We start from the raw sequence: 20,329 nt of genomic DNA on the forward strand, positions 1-20,329 counted from the left end.
CCTTAACTCTCTACTGATAAGCAAAATTCATAAGTAAATACTGGTGTGCCTATAGGGGATCTCTGCATCACGTTTATGGTCTTTACATTAACCTTTATGAGGCAACAGTACGTGAAAACGTGGTTGACCGTGGGCGTTTCTGTGTCCACCTGTTTACCGCTTCGTTTTTTCATTTGCACTCAATTTCGTAACCATGGGTGGACTTTACTTTAAAGTTGTCTTTATTATCATTTTTCTACTTACAAACATTATAACAATATCTAGTAACAGAGATGGAGAACACAGTAAGTCAATTCGCCTCCTGGAATGGGTGTGGATTGTTTTTGGGTTTCCACAATCATTTATTTCTTATATTATTTATATACAGTGTATCTAATTTTAAGCTACGTTGTATCCTGACGTAAGTAATATGCAATTCGAATATCAAATTGGTCAGTGTGTCTAACATTTACTGGTATTTAATGTATATAAACCGTTCACTTTTTTCCTAACGGAAACCTTTATCTTTTCAGTGCTGAGGCATTCTTACCTTGGTTTTCCACGTCTGCATTTCTCAGGAAATTTCTTCGTGGACCCAATGACAACAAATAACGCATTGAATAACTTAAATATGACAGCTAATTTTGGACCTCGCCTGCAGCCTGTTAATGAAGGGTACAACCCACAAGTATGTCTTACTATTCGTATTCATAAAGCAAGTATTTATGCCAAACCATTGCCCCTTAATTCGACAAAATGCAGCCATATGGTTTCAAATGGTATAACTTCGTCCCTTTACACCCTATCCTGAAATATTTTCGCAGATACCGTGTAGCTATTAAAAAACACGACTACTGGTACGCGTTTAATCGATAACTGATTTAATACTCGTCAGATTACCATCCGCCCCCTTCCTTATGAATAGGTATTACTTTATTAATACAATGCAACCGACGTGTAGCCGCATGTTAGAAGACAATGTGTGACTACGCACAACAGTATGAGGCCGCTACCCCTTCCCAGCAAGGAGTCAACACAGCAGCGCGTAACCCGGGGTTAATTAGGGGTTATTAGCTGTCCACTTATGATCGGTATTGTTCGTCTTAATGCAGCACACTTCCTACTCACTATTGGTTCGCCCGCCTCTTCTTTAAATGTTCTCTCAAACCTTTCCTCAGTCAGCCGAGAATGGAAACACGTTTATCTGCCGATAAACTTCGTCGTTGATGTATTTTTTGGCATCCTTATACAGTGGGCCATAAGGCTCTATCTATGATTTTTTTCGTCCGGCATTTTACCAGATTAAGCTGACGCTTGAAAACTAAATTAAATGAATAATTTTCTTACGTGCACGTATCCAGCTAATTTTACGACAATAACTTCCACGGCACCTCCGCCATTTGCAATTGTAGACGAACCACGTGTTTCCAACTGATAGGCCAATACAACTATGCCAGACCCATTGCACGATAAAAAACCGTTTATATTTAATGAATTAAAAAAACATTTGGGAATCACGATTTTCTATTGATAAACTTTCGATGGTATCCCTGTATTAAATCATCCACTGCTACCCCCTCTATTGTAGTGTAGCATGACTCGTATCACAAGATGGTCTTAGAAGTAAGACAGGCCTACACTCTGATAGTTTTAGTCTATTATTAACCCTAATGTCGTTTCTTGTCATTCATTCTAGAACTCTCTGAGCCATCGCAAAGTTATTTGCCAGGACATTAAAAGGCTACTTCTTAACGGATTTTTTTTTTTTCACTGAGTCCAAAAATGTTCGAGGACGTCTCTGTCGTTATCGCCGTTTCTCGAACGTCATTTAAACGGCGTTGAACGGCAGTCCCAGACAAAGGATCGGGAGTTTCTAAATAAAAGAACTTATAAATGCTGCCACTAGCCAGTTATTGTTCCTAAGTAAAGAGAGGCGATAATGATCTGTTCTTTCTTCTAGCTTAGTCTGTCGACTAAAATGAACAAGGTTAGGCCTACAATGCAACCACCAATTATTACGACCATTAATGAGGTTCTTTGCTACACTCCCTTTCTTCATGATCGCGAAACCCGTGGGGTGCTGTGTTTTAAATATATATAAAAGGGGTTTCGCGAGGTGAAGCTATAATAATGAACTAAAATCCGATGAATAATAAACCTATCTAATAAACCATGGCCTATCTAATAAACCATGAAGCACAGGCCTCTTCTTTGACCGACATCAAATTTTTACATTCTTTGTTTTAATAAGAGGGCGAACGTAGTCTAATTTGTCTTTTCGTGGTGATTTTGCTCAAGTAACGGAGTCAAGTAAATCGGTGATTTACCGTTGGTAAGGGTAGCAATCATCCCTCCTGCGTCCTCACAGATTACTTTCTAATCCCCCGTAATTAACGCAGTCAGGAAGAAGCGCTGAAATAGGGGATTTTGTATCAGGGAAAAGTTTAGTATTAATCTTATGTTATCACGTATCTGTATTATGTAATCATGTAACTCATTTTCCCAAGGCAACCACCAATTATGACGACCATTAATGAAGTTCTCTGCTACACACTTTCCTCTCCTCTCTCGTGAAACCCTGGAGGTGTTGGGTATATTTGGGGTAGTTTACTATAGCATGCTACACTCTCCTCATGATCACTTGCTCGATCGTGAAATCTGGAGTGAAACCCTTGGTTTATCTAACAATGGTTTAAATAAATAAAAAGGGTGTCACGGAGGTGAAGCTGCTTAACTCATAAGAATAATGAACGAAAAAATACGATGAACATTTAATACACCACGAGGAACGTATGTTTTGACCGTCATCGCCTTTTTTACATAAGATGTTTCATCAAGAGGGCAGATGTAGTCCAATTTGTCTTTTGTTGGTGATTCTGCTTCAGGTGGCTGAGTGTAGTTGATCGGTGAAGTACCGTTGGTAAGAGTAGCAATCATCACATCCGCGTCCGAACGGATTACTTTCCAACCCCCCCATAATTAACGCAGCCAGGAATAGGCGCTGAAATAGGGGGTATTATATCAGAAATTAATTTTTGTAATTATCTATCCGTAAAATAAGAATCGTTACATTATCACGTATTTTTCCAGATGGAAAATATATTATAATATGCACATTGATCAAATTATAAAGAAAATCTCCAGATGTAAACAAAGGTCAGTCAAGTATCACTCATCCCAGGCTGCAGGGCAGATAAAGAGAATTGAATGAAGCGCGAGTGATCTGGCAACCCTACAATTTCGTCATAATGATTCGTGGGCAAACAATAGAAGCATGAAATTAACACCTTTTACAGTGTGAAGGACGACACCTAATGAGGCTTTTGTTTTTTCCCTGGGTGGTTATTACAAAGTAAGAATGTTGACGTAAGTGTTATCTGCTTCCTGGTGAAGACTTTTGCGTGTTCAAAGGAACAATGGAAATGTCATTTCAAAACAAAGAGCCACATTTCCCTACTTAGGTGGCCAAAATATTGTCAATGAAACGCAAAAAAAAAAGACAAAATCACCAGCTGTTACTGACTGAGTCTAACTCAAATGCAAAAAGGTACGCACAGCGACAAAGCGCTATTGTAAACAATGACCCGACGATGAGATCAATAGATGTATAAATGACTTATTGTACTATCAAATTGTACCCCTGCCCCTACTTGTATATTATTGCACACATAAGGCCACCCTATACCAGAGTTTCAGATTGATTTTTTATTACGCAGTCTCTTGCACTGAAGAAAAATACTCATATATAATTTGCGGTCCTAGTAGAGGGTCGGTCTTCTCTCAATTTTCTCAAATCAAAACATGACTAACAAACATGAAAATTGACAAGCTGTATTAGGATGTAAAGTGTTGAGAACCCTTTAACAAGGTATATGGTAATATGCACGTTTAGACAAATTTTAATTTTAATTTCATTTAAATTTGATTTTAATTTTAATTAAAATTGATATTACCGAAATTAGTAAATGTCGTTTGCGTCATGTATCAATATTTATGCGCATAATAGTACCTACGTTATAAACATTCAGCAAAGATCTTTGGAAGGCCGCTCTTTCGTCGTTTATATCAAATGAAAACTATCTGATACCCATCGTATCAATCATTATACCATGATAAGCGATTAGCATACTAATTTATGTCCCCAGTCATGATAACTTTAACAATTACAACAAACCTGCTTACTCTGCTTTTCGTTGCAAAAACAATTAGCCAAAACTGTTTTTATATTAAAAGATATCAATAATAATGACAATTTCAAAATTTCAAAAGTACCTTTGGGGTACGAACTCCCGTCGGGCAGGTTACAACGTTTGCAACGACGTTAACCGTTATTCCACCAATTCTATTATACTTTCACCGATATCGAGATATCTGTATTGCCGGGCATGCCGAAGCTTTGCGGAAATTGCCGAAGGCTAGGAAATTCTTCAAAATATATTTTTATTACTTTTAATCAAATCCAGACTATCTCTCACTGCCCTGAGGTATGGTTAAAACCTTTCAGTTGTCATCAGACTTTGTAATTTGGGAGAAAAAAGTGAAACAGGAACTTCTGGTGATGAATAATATATTATAGTGCTGCAAGGTCTTGTTTTCTATCCCTGATGTACGAGTAGCTTTTTCTACAGTTTCTATAATTCTCTTAACGTATGAAAATATGCAGGTTTTCTGATACAATAAGACTTTGATAAAATCAAAACCAATAATACTTTTCAAGTCGCGAGTCGGGATAAATATCGGCAAGGTGGAGATATGTCCCGCCGGCGCTTCCGCAACAGCAAGACTGAAGGACACAAGTTACAAAGCAAAACATGTTTAGTCAAGTTAAAGACTTAATTACCGGCCTAACAGCGGCGATAGTGACTCCCGCTGTGAGCGACTTGCGCTGTCTATCGTAATCCCCCTATCATTAACACTGTCGGGGGCACACGCACGTTCGACGTGCGTGTGCTATTAAAGTGACCGGGGACTAAATAGCTACACGGTACATTATATTCTCTCTGTGCTTTAAAGCCAGGAGGAAAATAAGCACTGGTGAGTCTAATTTACTACCCGAATTGTGAAGAATCTGCACGCTGAAGCTTATCTTTAGCTGCACGGGACACTTATTCTTTTTTAGTATTTGGCTTTTATTTGTGTTGTACTTATATCTGGAATTTATTATTAATATGGGTCAGAGGGCATGTGCTCTCACTTCTTATACATATTTGATCGCCACCTGCTGCCAAAGTGACCAATGGTGACACCCTGGTACCAAATATAGTAAAAACTTTGATGAAAACCATACTTAATTATCATATGATATTGGGATGGCCAAACTCCTTGTGATATGAAATTATCTGTACCCTGATGAACCCTCAGGTGCAACAAAACTAAACGGTTGTCGGGTAAAATTTGGTAAATACTGTAAATTATCATTATTTTCCCCTCATCTTAACATATGTGAACATGTTTCATGAACAGTTTTGTGTAAAGAGCCACTCCTTTGTATTAAAATGATGCTTTAAATTAATGTTTTCTCATGTAAACTCAACAAGTAAATTTTTCAAATAGCAATATATGTTTCCCTAGCGTTTACTGGTAAATACTATTATCTTTAGGGAACAGGGAACTTCATGTTTTCTGAAGTTTTTGTGACCAGTGTGTGTTACGTCAATGGGAATTGCACAGACCGAGGCGATCCCATAATTGGGAAAGCAATAGAAGGTATGTAATATATAAAAAGACTAACGTTTTTTTGACTTCATTTCAAGTGTGCGTTTTTCGGCATGTCTGTTTACTGGTTGATTTGAAGTATTATACATGTATGCTGTCACTCCATCTGTTTGTGTCAGGTATGCATGTTTGCATGTCCGGCTGTAAGTGCTAAAATATCATTTACGTCCCAAATGTGTGATCCTCACGTATACATCATTATCATCGTAGACTGGTATGCAGCTGCTCCAGCAAAACTGATCGACCTTTTTACACTGTGCGACACTCTTTCCACCATTTATGGAATGGAGCTGATTCTGTCCAACGTCTTCCGTGGAAGATTGGTGCCCACAGCCACACAGCAGGCTTGGATCAAACGCCCGCATTCAGCATCTTTGTTTGCTGGCTCTGTTGGGATACAGGTGAAATCCATTCTAACGGACATTAAGTGGTTTAACACACCCTTGAAATCGCAATTACTCACTGAGTTTGGCAAGCGTAATTCGTTATCAATTAAGTTTAATCTTGATATGTACTACCCAGACAGATATGAAAAATACTTTCTTTTTGGTCGCATAGTGGGAACAATAGGGACGCATCATAACGAAGATTCAGTTCCTTCTATGAGATTCACTAGGTTATTACGTGCTAAGCATGAGGAATGTCTTGGTTTGATGTTTTGTCATGCTCCTTTTGTAGTCGATAATGGCTTGAAACTTCTCACCTTAGATATGGGAAATAGCATTCGAATTAATGATACCGGAGACTTTGATAAGGCTGAAACTGGAAAGATATTTGTCAGTATATCTCCGAGCGAGAACGCAATAATCGGCTCTGATTGCGAAAGTTACATGAATTCTTCAGATGCAACAGAAGTCAGGTATGATGACTCGCAATGGTATCTCACTTTTGGTGGAGTAGTTTCTATTAATATATCGAAAATTTTCAAGAAAAATATTGCTCATGTACCACTCATCATGTTTCGGACTATAACCAAAAGAGGTAAATTAACATGTAAGGTCATCCTTGCTGAAAGCCAAACTGGTATCACGATTGGGCCAATGTATCAAAGTTCGTACAGAAGAAGCCCTCATGAAACGCTTTTGTTTACCACCTTTGTGAGTCAGTTTGGAGAACCGGCCAAAGGTCTGACAGTAGGTCTGCAGTTTGGGAATAAATCGATATGTCGTTTCCAGCTGTGTGGACCATGTAGCATGCCCTTTAGTAAACCGCGTTCGGCACTTGAGATAGGTCCGCCCGTTACAACAGACACAACCGGTACAGCGACAATCATGATTAAGACGAATGATTTAAAATCTAAAGGATATTATAGTCAAAGAACCATACTTCACGATGGCCAGTTATATCTGTTGTTCACTTGCGTTACTGACAATACAGGAATCTCGATTTTCGCAACATCTTTTTTGGGAATAACAATTTATAAATACTATAAAATCCCTGATATGCCAACTTGGTATGACGACGTGAGACCGATATTCGAATATTATAGCAAGCTCTACCCAGTTATGAACCATTTTGTTTATTTGCTTGACTATGAAAATGTTCTACGAAACAAAGAGAAAATAAAAAGAACGTTAGATCTACCTATTCATGATCCGCATTATATGCCAACGACTCGGGACTTGTCTCCAAGTAAGAGAGACATGATAAAGAAATGGTTGAGTAATCCTGTATTAGGAAACGTGGCAACTATTCCTGAGCTCAAGAAACTTTTACAACAAGCTTTGTTACTTGAATTCACCACGATTCCACCTTATCTAACGGCCTTAATGTCCATCAAAGAAGGAACAAATGTATACATTGCAGAAACTATTCGATCGGTACTAGTAGAAGAAATGCTACATATAGTGCTGGTAGCTAACATTCTAAATGCCGTAGGTGGGACTCCCCTCATTGCCAGCCCCCGGGCTGTTCCTATATACCCTACCCGCCTACCAGGAGGAGTGAGACCAGATCTGGATATTAATCTTCAGGGTCTTTCTAGGGAATACGTTGAATCCGTTTTCATGGAAATAGAAAGACCCGAGCAGATTCTCACAACCAAATGCACTGAAAATATGTCATTTCAGTCGAACTTTATGTATCGTTATAAATACCAAAACCATCCCAGTCATGAGCATGGATTAAGACAGACCTGTTTCAAAAGGAATTATACCAATACTATATCAGTTTTCTATAAAAGAATTAAAACACTTATCACAAGCCTTGCTAAAGATAACGATATATTTATAGGGAACCTCACAAAGCAAATAAATAGTAGCTTTTGGTACGGCCAAGAAAATACAGCAAGACCTTTCTCCGTTGATAATCTAACCCAAGCTATAAATGCTATTGATACGATAACTGAACAGGGGGAGGGAAGTAACGCCTGCCTTCCCCTTACCTCAGATAAACATCTGTCTCACTTTTTCAAATTTTCCCAAATTGTACAAGGTAAAGAAATCAGGGTAACGGGATTATGCGGCGGCGTTGATCAAGCTCCAAAGTACAGTAGATCTTGTGATAGAAACATTAATCAGTATTGCCAAGAGGAAACAATGGAGTGCAATACATTATTTGACTACACTGGAGAATCAATTCCATTTAACCCGCATGGCGTTTGGCCAATCACCCATAACCCCACGTTTGAAAAGCTCATTCCATTCTCGAGAGGTTATAGATTAGCAAAGGCATTTATTAGAATGTTTACTGGTCTTTTATATTGTTTGCAAGAAGGCCTGAACGGTCGCCCAAGCAAGATCCCAGACTGCATTGGTTTGATGCACGCGCTGTATGTTCAAGGCAAGGTGCTTGCGCAGACTCCTTTAGATGACAAAGGAAATCCGAATATAGGGCCAAATATTGGTCCAATTTTTCAGTTTGTTAATTATCAAAATGTGCCATAAATAACAAACATAAAAAAACGTCATTAGACCCAATATAATTTTTCACTTTTCTATGGTAGATTATGTTTTCTTTTATAAGGGATTAATTAGTTTTTTTTCAGTGGCTTGAATCCGTATTAGGATGACATGATCGCAAAAATGCCTGCCTAGATTACATTTGCCATGCGATGTCGTTACGGTGCTCGTAAACTGCTAGTATATACCTTTTTGTGCGGCGTCTATCGAAGACAGGCGGTGGCCGTGCCCCACGACCTCCGTATAGTCTACGATTTTTGTCAAGCTCAAACTTAGACAAAGTTTAAAAATCGTAAGCCCGAAAGCCGTACCACTGTCGTAAACGGCTTTGCGCAGTTCCCAGACGGCCATTGTTCGGTGGACTTGGGCTCCGTATCTCGAAAGGTTCGCTATGTTGCGCACGTGCGTTAGTGTCTCGATTCCATAACCGATTCTATTTCGAGATACGGGGCTATGGAATCGAGACGCACTTGCACGTGCGCAACATAGCGAACCTTTCGAGATACGGAGCCCTGGTTGAATCTGTTGTTGATCTCTTTCCCTTCCACCTTTGGCGGTTTTAGGGGGCATAACAATAGTGAAATACACTTAAGGGTATTGTAATCCTTCATTATCACCCACATACAGAAAATGAGGTTTATCCTGCATCGAATTATTCAATAATGAATCTTTGTGGTGATTTAAAACAATAAAAATCCCCTCGAAAATAGAAAATATGGACATTTTATATTTCTCGTTGCAAGGTCTAAGCATAGAATTTCATCATATGTGTTATATTATTTATAAAAATGATGTGTATTGCTTCTAAGACTTTTCGTAGTGTTCACTGTCAATAGCTTTGATTTTATTTATTTATTATTATTATTATTATTTTTTTTTTTGAGGTAATCAGATTCAATATTAGCTGTTGATTGAAGAAGAATCCTTTCTTTTCGACTAAGACAATTCCTGACAGATTATGTGTTCATGTACATAAAATGGATACATTTTCATTTCATCAATGACTCAAGTAACAGTTTTAATATCAAATGTCATTTAATTTTTGCATTAAACCAATATCCAATGCAAGTATTGCAAGAAAAAGGCCTATTTTAGAGAAAAAAGTAATAGCTGGACATAAATGTGTATGTATGAGTGGTAACAGCATCAACCATAGTGTATGTACACAGGTATTAAAATTTCATCAATATAACAATTTGTACGGCTATGTTACATGGGCAATTTTGTTTTTTCACATGTTAAGCAAGATCTTTTCTGCTTAAAGGAAGAAATTCATTCATGGTATTAATTACCAGCCATCTGCTGTATTATTGTTGTCATAGTTCCGGTGATAAATTGTATAAATGACTGAACGTCCATTCCAGTATACTCTGCTATCTAAATAAAAATGAATAAATTTCTAGAAAAAAATTAATTTTTGTTTGCCTGAGATAACTGGAACCAGTTCGGTAATTATAGCTACCGCTCAAAGTTTGTGAATATGCAGGCCACGAAGAAACCGATACCTTTCATTTTCATTACCCCTACGCCCAAACGGGTTTAGCCCAATTTCCGATTTACACGCCATAAATTCTTTTAAAAATTCCTAAATTTCCATAAAAGAGGGAGGGCAACATAATTGCCAGTACGTCCCAAATACTTTCAGGTACTTCGTTTTTGTTTCGTTAATTTATTTTATTATATCATATTCTTGGTGGAGCTCAAGAAGATCTGTCGAATATCAAGTAATTCCCCTTTACACTTGGCGGCGACTTTTCTGCGTCCCGTAATACGGCCTTGTTTGAGAGCAAAAAAATAATAATAATAATAATAATAATAATAATAATAATAATAATAATAATAATAATACTTTATGTGCCGACACCTGGCAGATCATTAAACATTCTTTTTGCAACCAAAGCGATGCTTGTGCCTCCTTTCTGCGACCACAGCGATGCCAGTTTCATGTCGCAGAAAGGGCGCCGTTCAGTGTAAAGGGGGTTTTAAGATCACTGAAACTTAGGCAAATTGCACAGTGAACTTAACCAAGTTCATACGTGCTTATTAACTCTGTGTATATTTCTCCTGGAGTTTCGATAATATTTGGTAATATTTTTAAATATTATGTTAAAACATTTATCCACCGTTATTTGTCAGATAAAGGAATATTATAAAAGTCAAATAACAATAAAATCACTACGAGAACAGTAAAAAAAAAGTCGCTTTCATGAAATACGTCAAATAATATTTTAGAAAACCACCGTGTATTGCATAACTGGAGAAAATATATGATAGTATGCCACTTAAAAGAGGTTTAGCCGGATATGCAATACGTCCTGGGTTACAGATTCAACGACCTTTGACTCCAAGACTCGGTGCTCTAAGGCCTACTGCCATTTATCATGACACATGTATAAATACTGCTTAAAGGAACACTTAGAAAAGCAGACATTAAAAATATCGTTTATTGTTCATTAACTAAAAATGTAAAAATTGCCTATTAGTCTAGATGACTGGTGCAAAAATTGCTCAAAAGGTGGAAAAAGCATGAAACTTGGCACAAATGTTCTTTGGACTATGCTGATCATTTTCAAGGGCAGTGCCCAAAATTTCAAAGTGTTGCTTAGCAACCGTTGCTAAGGAAGTGATTTACCTTAGTAACAAGCTTATTGGACCTTTCTTGTTCAGTTTAAATTATTTAAAAAGGCTTTTAATAATGTTTCAAACCATCAGAACTATCACTATACTATTTTAAGACATTAAAAACCCAAGTAAACCATTGCAACAGTTGCTAGGCAGCATATTACCCTAGCAACAAGTATTTAACATGCTGAATTAGCCCAGACAGTTAGTGTTTAGGTTGATTTTTTTGTTGAGTTCCTCTAGACAGAGGGGATTTCAAATGTCATTTATAATATCATTGATGTAAAAAAACCAAAATCATTTTTACACCATCTTTTATAGAAAATAGCTTTTTAATTTCTTTCAATTTTTGAGTTTTGACATAATGGTTGTGATAAGATTTCATCTGGGGTTAAATTGAAATTTTCCTGAATTTCACACAAAGAACCAATAATCTTTGCCAAAAGGGATAAGAAGTTGCTTTTAGTATTTTTAATCCACCTTTTGTTACTACCGATTCCTGACATTTCGCCGAGAAAAACGCTCTCCACTTACTCTTATTTTCTTCATAAAGAAGTCTTTTAAGCCATGTAAAGTTTAGGGCCTTGGTAAAATTTTTATTTGCGGTACCTTTACCGTCCATTTTTGTAATCAGACGCCATCCTTGCTCATTTTATTTTGTATCTTTTTCCATTCCTGATAAAGTTAAATATGATATGCATATTTTAAGTATTGAGGGAGGGGGGGGGGGGCTGGTAGGAGAGTTTATACATGCCCTACGTTAGATGAGAAATACTAAAGGTTTAACCACTGTTGACTTTCCTATTATTGAAAGGTTTCTCAGAGACCAGATTTCCAAGATATTTTTCATTTTGTTCAATATTTTCTAAAAAGTTTTTTCACATTGTATTTTGTCAGTTTCTATTCTCTACCAAGTAACTTAAATACACCTGCATGGTTCTATTTTAATTCTATTTGTTAATCAATGAAGTTCAAAAGTTTCTGTTCACACCCAAAGTCCGTTAGATGCCATATCTTACTTCCACCAAGGCTGCTCTACAACAATATAAGTGTATTCTTGCGAGATGAACATATCTGAATCAGCACTACGGTGCCATGTCATCAGATACCATGTGCTCACTCTGGTTGGACTTGTGCGGAACAGTGGGCCTAAGTGGACACATTTGCCAGAAGCTATTGACCTGTCCAGAGTTGCTCCAGTGTGCATGTAGGTGCAGATGTAGAGGCTGACAATGTGCAAGGGCAAAATGCACTGTATATTGCACATACAAGGGAGAATTTATTATTATTATTATTATTAACTATTGCAAAGTTTTATAAAGAGTCATAAGGTGATGAAAGCATGGAAATGGCTGGTTACTAATTTTGAACATGCTGCCTTAAGTATCTGCACTAGCAATTTATTTGATCGGATATGTGTAAACACACAATTGGTTCAACTTACTGGATTAAAAGTATGAACATCTTGCTCAAAAGTGTAGTTCTTAGCTAGTATTATAGATTTGCCTTACTTAATAGACTAACGCAACTTTAAATGCTTGTTGCTAGGGTAATATGCTGCCTAGCAATCGTGCCTAAGGTTAATTTGGGTTTTAATTGCTTTAAAATAGTGTACTGATAGTTCTGATGCCCTAAAACATAGTTATTAGCATTTCTAAACCATTTAAACTGGACAAGAAAGGTCTAATTAGCTTGTTACTAAGGAAATTCACTTCCATAGTAACGGTTGCTAAGCAACGGTTTGAAATTTTGGGCACTGCCATTGAAAATGATCAGCATAGACCCAAGAACATTTGTGCCAAGTTTCATGCTTTTTCCACATTTTGAGCAATTTGGCCAAAATATAGCACCAGTCATCCAGACTATATCATCATTATGCAAATGAACATGAAAATAAAGGGGGGGGGGCAAAAATTTAATTTAGTACAGCTCTTAGTCTTTTCAGTATCACCTGCACTCTCTCGCTCTCGGCAGCGGCAGCACCTTGGCTCTACGGCAACGGCGACAGTGGCAGCACCTGGACTCTCAGCAGCGATAGCTGTCCTCTCATCGGCCCTCGGCGACAGCTGTCTGTTCAGCAACGGTCTTCTAAGCAGCAATCATCACTAGCGGTGATCTCTCAGCAGCCTTCTGCAGTTAATTGTTTTTAATCGATTTTTTACATTGTTATTTTTTGTTACATAAAATTCATTATTTTTGCGTGCGAAATGTGTTTGTTGCGCTTATCGAACATTTTTGAGTTGTGCCCACTGTGTTCGTCTTCTTTCAATATTTTTTATCAAATCAGCGATGAAAATAAAAATATAATCAAATAGACTGTAATTTTGAAGATATCTAAAAATGATTAAAATGATTAACTTAAACATAAAGATTCATATTCAAACCGATTTTATCTGTATCAGATCTTTTCCTTCGTGATCACAAAGTTGGTTCCACAGCATAGTGCATTGTAGTCCACAAATGAACTGATGGAAGCCTGAGCAACAGTTTCCAACACAATCTTCAGAACCCCCCTGCCCCCCCTCCCCCCCCTCCCCCCCACCACGAACGCATCATGTAACACGTTAAACACGCGTTGAAGAAGGAAATCTTGAGTAAGCATAAAAACGAGACACGCCCTCACTGAAGCAGTTGGCGACAACTTGAACTCTGAACGTGTACTTAAAGTTAGTGACATGAAGGACGGTGTCACGAAACTTAGGGTCCATGCTCCATATAGTTATATTGGATAGGGTTAGTTTGATCTACGTAGGTCAAAATCTAGGGCAAGGCTCACCTGTACAAATGAATGGGAAGCGGAATCTCTGTCACGGGGAACTTTCTGGTACATGACACCGGGCCTGTTTTTTTTTCATTAAAAAGTCGATGACAATAACGAATAACGAAGGACCAAAGATTTTATACTATAATAACATTTATTTCAATAAATGTTAAATGTACAGTAGGCCTTCACACTAGAATACACTCACATGAACTGGGGTAAATGAAACTGACACCGTGAGCTTGGCGACCTAGATCTAACCCTGTGTCTAATCGATGTCTTCGTCGTGGAAGAATTGTGAACTGGGGTATCTCGGGGAACCTTAAGGTAACATTCTCTATAATCACGGCTGAACGCCCGCTTTATTCCTCTGCATATTTTCTCATGCTTCACCCCGTCAGGTGAAGCAAAGCCCCAGTGTCCCCGATGTGGTTATTGTGCACTATGTTGTTATGATGCGATTTCATTGCTGATTTTGGCTATCACAGAATGTGTGACAACAATGATGATAATAACATAATGGATAAAAAATTATAATGGGGGGTGTCGGATTTGATCCTAGGCAATTTTCAAGTCACCTATGGGGACAGGCTGGTACATGTACTCGCAACAAACAACTTTCAATATGTGACACGAAAGGAATTTCTTCAAAAGCCATAGGTCATAGGAGGGAGGCCACAAAAGATGCATAATTATTACATTATTACTTATGTCAAATCAGTGTCGCTAAACTCGCCCAAATACCTCTTCATGAATAGTTTTTAAATAGCTAAACCTTAAAGAAGACGATAGATTATTCCTCAAAACATTATACTCGTACAGATATTACATGTAGCAGTTGCATACTATTACTCTATATATTGAAGAGAAAATCAGTAGGTAATTTTCAGGACCAGATATTTAAAGCAGTGCAATTTTAAAGCTTTTTTTCTGCTACATTATTATTTCTATTTTTCATTTTATTTATTTTTCTTTGAACGTGGATTTTATTTTCGCTTTGTAAGAAATTTGGTACTTATATTTCATAAACGGTGCAAGGTATGTATGCTCACCTCTTTAGTACCATTGTGAATACCTTTAAATACATGTAAATCATAAAAAACTACGTCGCGGGTCGAGGCCCTTGTCAACCTGCGTCAAGTTTCAAGTTCATTTTTTTAAATATATTTTTGTCGCTTTAACAAGGAAAATGTTAATTTCCAACATGCATGGTCAGCTAACCCTATCGTCTTGCAGATCGGGCCATTTGCGCCATAGTAGATCCACAGATCTCTGACTCGGTATCTGACCCTTGAACACCCTGCCTGCAGGGCACGGCAGTTACCATTACTTGCACGTTTTTGGACGTGACCGCGATAGCACTTTGATACGAGATTTTTGTGACGTACTTCAAACCGGTTTTGGCAGGGACGACTATACAGAGTAGAAAAAAAATTAACAAGAGTTTGACTTGGTCGCAGATCTAGAGCTAGAGGACGCAATATACAAGTAAAAGCTGCGTTGTCATTTTTTAGGTGCCGGCTTGGGGACCATGGCCGTCTTCCTGTTGGCCGTGTGTAATACCGGTAGATGCTTTTTCTAAAGAACGGTACTCTTAAAAGTGGTAAAAATATCGACTTTACATTCTTATGAGCTCACTTTCAGTACTTTAAAAGAGAACACCCAACAGGAGGAGTAAAAGCGTGTAACATGACAACGGATAAATTCGCCGTGATATTTAGTTCGTTTTATTACCATAGTCTCTTCAATGGAGTTGAGTATTCATCAGGCCTGTATATTGGCTTATTGTCGGATTATTTCAAAGCAAAAGAAGAAAGTATTGCATGGATTTTAGCTTTACTCCTTTGCGCCTTTGGATTGTTTGGTGAGTAATGGCGCACTTAGCTGTGGAGGGGGCGTGAACAAATGTAGTTGCTTTTATCAGGAATCACTTTTAGTTGTAGCTTATGGAAGAGGGCGCTTGGTTGCACTGCCCGCATTACCTACCCTTGCTGTGGCAGGAATGGTAGTCTTCTAGGAACCGTAGTGCTTTCCCCATTACTTTGTACAGGTGACTTTTGTCTTATATACTAACCCCAATACTCCGACTAATCTTATCCTGTACTCATAATATGGGACTCTGGACTGCCATTCCTAGTACAACCATTACTGTCACACCTGTGTTCAGGAACCCGCATACGGGACCATTCACACTGTGCTAACTGCTTAAGACCCTTTCTATATTGAGGTTACATGAACGCCGCGTATTTTATACGTTACCAAACTCGCAAAGTGCACCCACCGGTAGATTGTATAGCTTAACTATACCACTTCAAGTGAGAAGGACCTAAATAAATAAAGACCACAGAGGTTGCAATGAAGAGTCTACTAGTACTTTTTGAAATAGGGACTATTAAAGCGTGCTTCGCGGAATCTGCCTTGGAAGCGCCCCCCCCCCCCCCCCACCCACCTCCTAACGCAGTCAATACACCCTCCCAGTAAACCTGGCATCAATATAGTGTTATTGTGCCAAGTAAGTGATCATAAGGAAAATTGAGTGCTAGTACGTTGCATATTATTCTATTTGCCTTTTTTCGTACTTTTTAAAACTTTTTTTGTGAACTTTTTTTCCACTTCAGGTATGCCCGCCGGAATTTTGGTTCCAGTACTGGGCTTCCGGCTTTCGGCTGTGATTGGCTCTGTCCTAGCGTTCTTGGGGCTGGTTCTCAGCAGTATGGCCCCAAGTCTGGATTTTCTGCGCGTCTCCTTCGGCATCCTCCAAGCCATGGGGCTCAGTTTCCTTGGAATCACCAGCTCCGTGAGCGTCCAGCACTGCTTCGATGATAGCCCACTAAAGGGGTTGGCACTGGGAATTGCAACTTCTGGCAGTGGCGCTGGACTTTTCGTCCTTTCTCCGTTGGTACAGTCAATGGCGTCCATGTTTAACTGGAGGGTGGCAATGATTGCCACGGCCGCGTATTCTTCTATTGGAATACTGCTTGGACTTTTCTTAAGATTTGAGTACAAGAATGACAAGGCTATATCGAACGAAAGCCAAAAGGGCAATCAGGGTCTTGGATCTCTGTCGGACTTGTTTCAGCCGAAAACCCAGCAAGGCTATTCAGGAGAAGCGGACAATTCAACAAGCACCTCATGGATGGCGATCGTGTGCAATTTACGATACCTTCGTGTCATATTATCGGTGTCATTTTTCCAATGGGGAAAAAACATGACCTTGGCGTTCTTGCCATCTTTTGCCAAAGAAAAAGGGATGAGTTCAGACAACGCCTCCTGTTTGCTTGTAGTCATTGGCATATTCGTCGTCATAGGGCGCATAGGAGCAACGTGCCTGACGGATGTTCGGTTTTTCTCGGTAGCAACATGGCTTGTCATATATGGTCTTCTTGGTGGCGGTTCTGTTGCTCTTCTTGTCGTGAGCTCTAAGTTGGTCCATCTGCTCATACTCGTTGCACTGTTTGGGTTTTGCCAAGGTAAGGTTAAAGTTGAGTTTGTTCGTCTACTTCAATATATTTACGCAGCCAGCAAGGGGTGTCAGTTCTTTGGGGTTTCTGAAAAATCTATCGGATCGAAAGTTTTCCCCGGGTCACCCCTCGATATCATTGATACGCCAGTGCTCGTACTTTGTAATGCAAAAGCTCAGAAATGGGTGGGGTTCAACACAGTTAGTGTCCAAGAAGGAGCAGGTGTGTGTTTATGTTGTTGTTATCTATGTATTTAATTCATACCTGTATATCAAAACTCGTGTATGCAACAGCAATTTTCACAGTAAATGTTTTCAGGGTTAAAACAGTTCGGTTCAGGATATTGACATATTTTGGGAATGTAGGAGCCTCAGATGTCATGTCTGAACTGTAGCATTATAAAGGGGAGCCCCTGATTTTGGAACCTGTTTTACAGTTATATGCGTTTAAAAATCAATGTAACGATATTGTAAGTTTGAACACTGGACCCCTTTCACAAAATAACTTATTCAGTAGCATGGTTACTTTTTAAGTTCAACCACTGTAGGCTACTTATATTTGATCCAAGAAAAATCTTAGGGCAGCGAGCGGTCTAAAACCTTTTAGTCTCACGTTGATCAATTACTGAAATAGATCAGATCATCGTGAGACTAACCTTCCGTACTACTGATAAAAGGGATAGTTTAATTCTCAGAGCTAGATATGCTTTTCTGCAAGTTGAAGATCTACAATCCTAATTTTTAGGGGCAAAGCTTACCATTCCTTGCTTGCTGTTGCGTGATGTAGTGGGCTTCGACCATCTACCGCATGCATTTGGCTTAATGTCGGTCTCCCAGGGACTTATTGCATTAGCGACACCACTGGGTGGTAAGTGAGTAAAACTTTTAAAAAGATGAAAGATGAGATATAAACTTTTTAAAGCATGACGAAAACATCTTTGTATGTGTTAAGTTATTATAGTTCTAAAGTTGTCATACATAAGGGTGTGGCATTATTTATGGACTGCGTTAGAATAAACCGCTAGGCCTACTGATCCGAATGGGGATTCATGCGGATTTTTAAAAACACTCGATATAAGAATAAGATGTACACAAATGCATCAAAAGAATGGCATTTTTCTCATTTCTCAACAACAAGCATCAAATATTGAAGGTACAGAATGCAGGGGCGGATCCAGGATTATTTGAAGGGGGGTCCGCAGATGCGAAGCCGATACTCCCCCTCCCCCCTGCCCCTTGGTGTGGGGTTCGGTGCCCGGTGAAGGGCCCCGAAAATTTTAGGTATTTTATAGGGCGAAAGGTGCCATTTGGTACGGTTTAGGATTATGTTTCAGCTAGTCAAAATTCAAGAGGGGACCATTGTTTGATTCTTCTGTGAGAACGAAGGGGGGGTGGTGGTCAGGACCCCCTGCCATCCCCTAAAGCCGCCACTGATATGATTGAGCAGTATACTCCTAGCAAATTAGACACGCTAGGAGGAAGGGGGAGGGGGGCGGGGCGATCCCTCTTGTGGCGTAAAAAAGCAATATTCAAATTGTGTTAGTTGCGCTGACGGTGCATATGTGAGTTGTGCCCGTTGTGTTCCGCTTATTCCGATATTGATTATCATATCAGCTACGAAAAACTATAATATAATAGCTGTTAATTCCTAAGATATCTCAAAGTGATGAAAATGATCAACTTAACCGTAAGGTATGTATCTCGTAACGATTTATGTCTCCTTGGTCTATATATATATATATATATATATATATATATATATATTGTATATCGAATTATTTTACTTCTAGGTTGGTTAAAGGACCATTTCTCCACTCATCAAATCACCTTCATTGCAAGCAGCTGTATGATATTTTCCTCGGGACTACTTATGTTATCATTATGAAGTTAAAGGACAGAAGACATTGACTTTGATTGAAACTACACGTATCCATCCTTAAAGTGACAAGGAGAATTTGTTTCTTGATTCATCTGTTTTAATTTATGTCGTCCTGACATACCATTGTATTATGAAATTCAACACAACCGGAAATACACATACAACTTGGTGTATATTAATATTGATTGACATATAATTATTGTCTATAACTCCGTCACGTGTTGCCTATCAAATTTAAACTCCGCGGGAAAGAAGGAAGCTCATGTGACAAACATCTCAATCTTTGATCTCGGGAGATTTTATGTGATCCTCAGTTTTTTCTTTAATAGAGAACAGCACTTTTGACAACGATGGATGACTCTTCCTTGAACGCCCTTGTTCTGTGAAAAATTATAGTTAAAGTTCTGAGGTCGCAACACCAGTAGCTGGTGTCCTAATATCTAACAAAAAAGCCTTTACCTTTGGTATTTAGATTTCATAAAGATCTGTCGATCCCAACCTCGCCACTTTTTACTCCCTTGGGGACTCGGTTCACAAAAGGTCTAAACGCTGTTTCGTAAATACCCGACTTAGATTCAATATAAACATAATGTAAGATTCAACGAAGCGACTTCCCAAGATTATAAGAGGCTTTGAGTGTAATCCGTAGAGCAGGTGTCAAATTCAAAAACTACAACTATAAAAAAATGGTTACTGGTGTAAATTGCATACACTTTTCACTTGTATTAAAAGCCCAGCCATGGTTGAATTCCAAGGGCCGGATTTACAGAATAAATATAAAAAGTCAAATGTTAAAATGTCGGTCCTTTCTTCACAAACGTACTCTTTGGGCTGCTTTTTCTCCAGTTGTAACCCAAGGAACTGGATCAACTGAAAACACTAGTAGTTCCATACATTATGTAAATTTAACCCAAGAAATGCCCTAATTTATGAAGATCGAAACCAATTTATCTTAAAAAAAGAGCGCATTAGGAACAGCGAACTAACAGATTCGCGGATCAAATATGGCCGAC

The 20,329-nt window shown here is 38.6% G+C and overlaps 1 protein-coding gene across 1 annotated transcript; it reads left to right on the plus strand.

Moving 5' to 3' along the window:
• Positions 1–16,633: 16,633 nt before the first annotated feature.
• LOC147761768 (monocarboxylate transporter 12-like) lies at positions 16,634–19,923 on the plus strand. Its single transcript, XM_087014169.1, has 3 exons — positions 16,634–17,447; positions 18,183–18,305; positions 19,228–19,923. The coding sequence occupies exons 1-3, from the start codon at positions 16,691–16,693 to the stop codon at positions 19,320–19,322; spliced, it is 975 nt and encodes a 324-aa protein (XP_086870295.1). The 5' UTR covers positions 16,634–16,690; the 3' UTR covers positions 19,323–19,923.
• Positions 19,924–20,329: the final 406 nt, after the last annotated feature.

This window comes from Lingula anatina, chromosome 5 (assembly GCF_051362555.1).
Source record: "Lingula anatina isolate TDL-2025a chromosome 5, LinAna3.0, whole genome shotgun sequence".
NCBI lineage: Eukaryota > Metazoa > Brachiopoda > Lingulata > Lingulida > Lingulidae > Lingula > Lingula anatina.

Coding starts and splice junctions, on each gene's coding strand:
- LOC147761768 (XM_087014169.1), top strand. CDS start 16,691: ATGGCCCCAAGTCTGGATTTTCTGCGCGTCTCCTTCGGCATCCTCCAA. Junction 17,448..18,182: donor ACTGTTTGGGTTTTGCCAAG/GTAAGGTTAAAG, acceptor CCTAATTTTTAG/GGGCAAAGCTTACCATTCCT. Junction 18,306..19,227: donor ATTAGCGACACCACTGGGTG/GTAAGTGAGTAA, acceptor TTTTACTTCTAG/GTTGGTTAAAGGACCATTTC.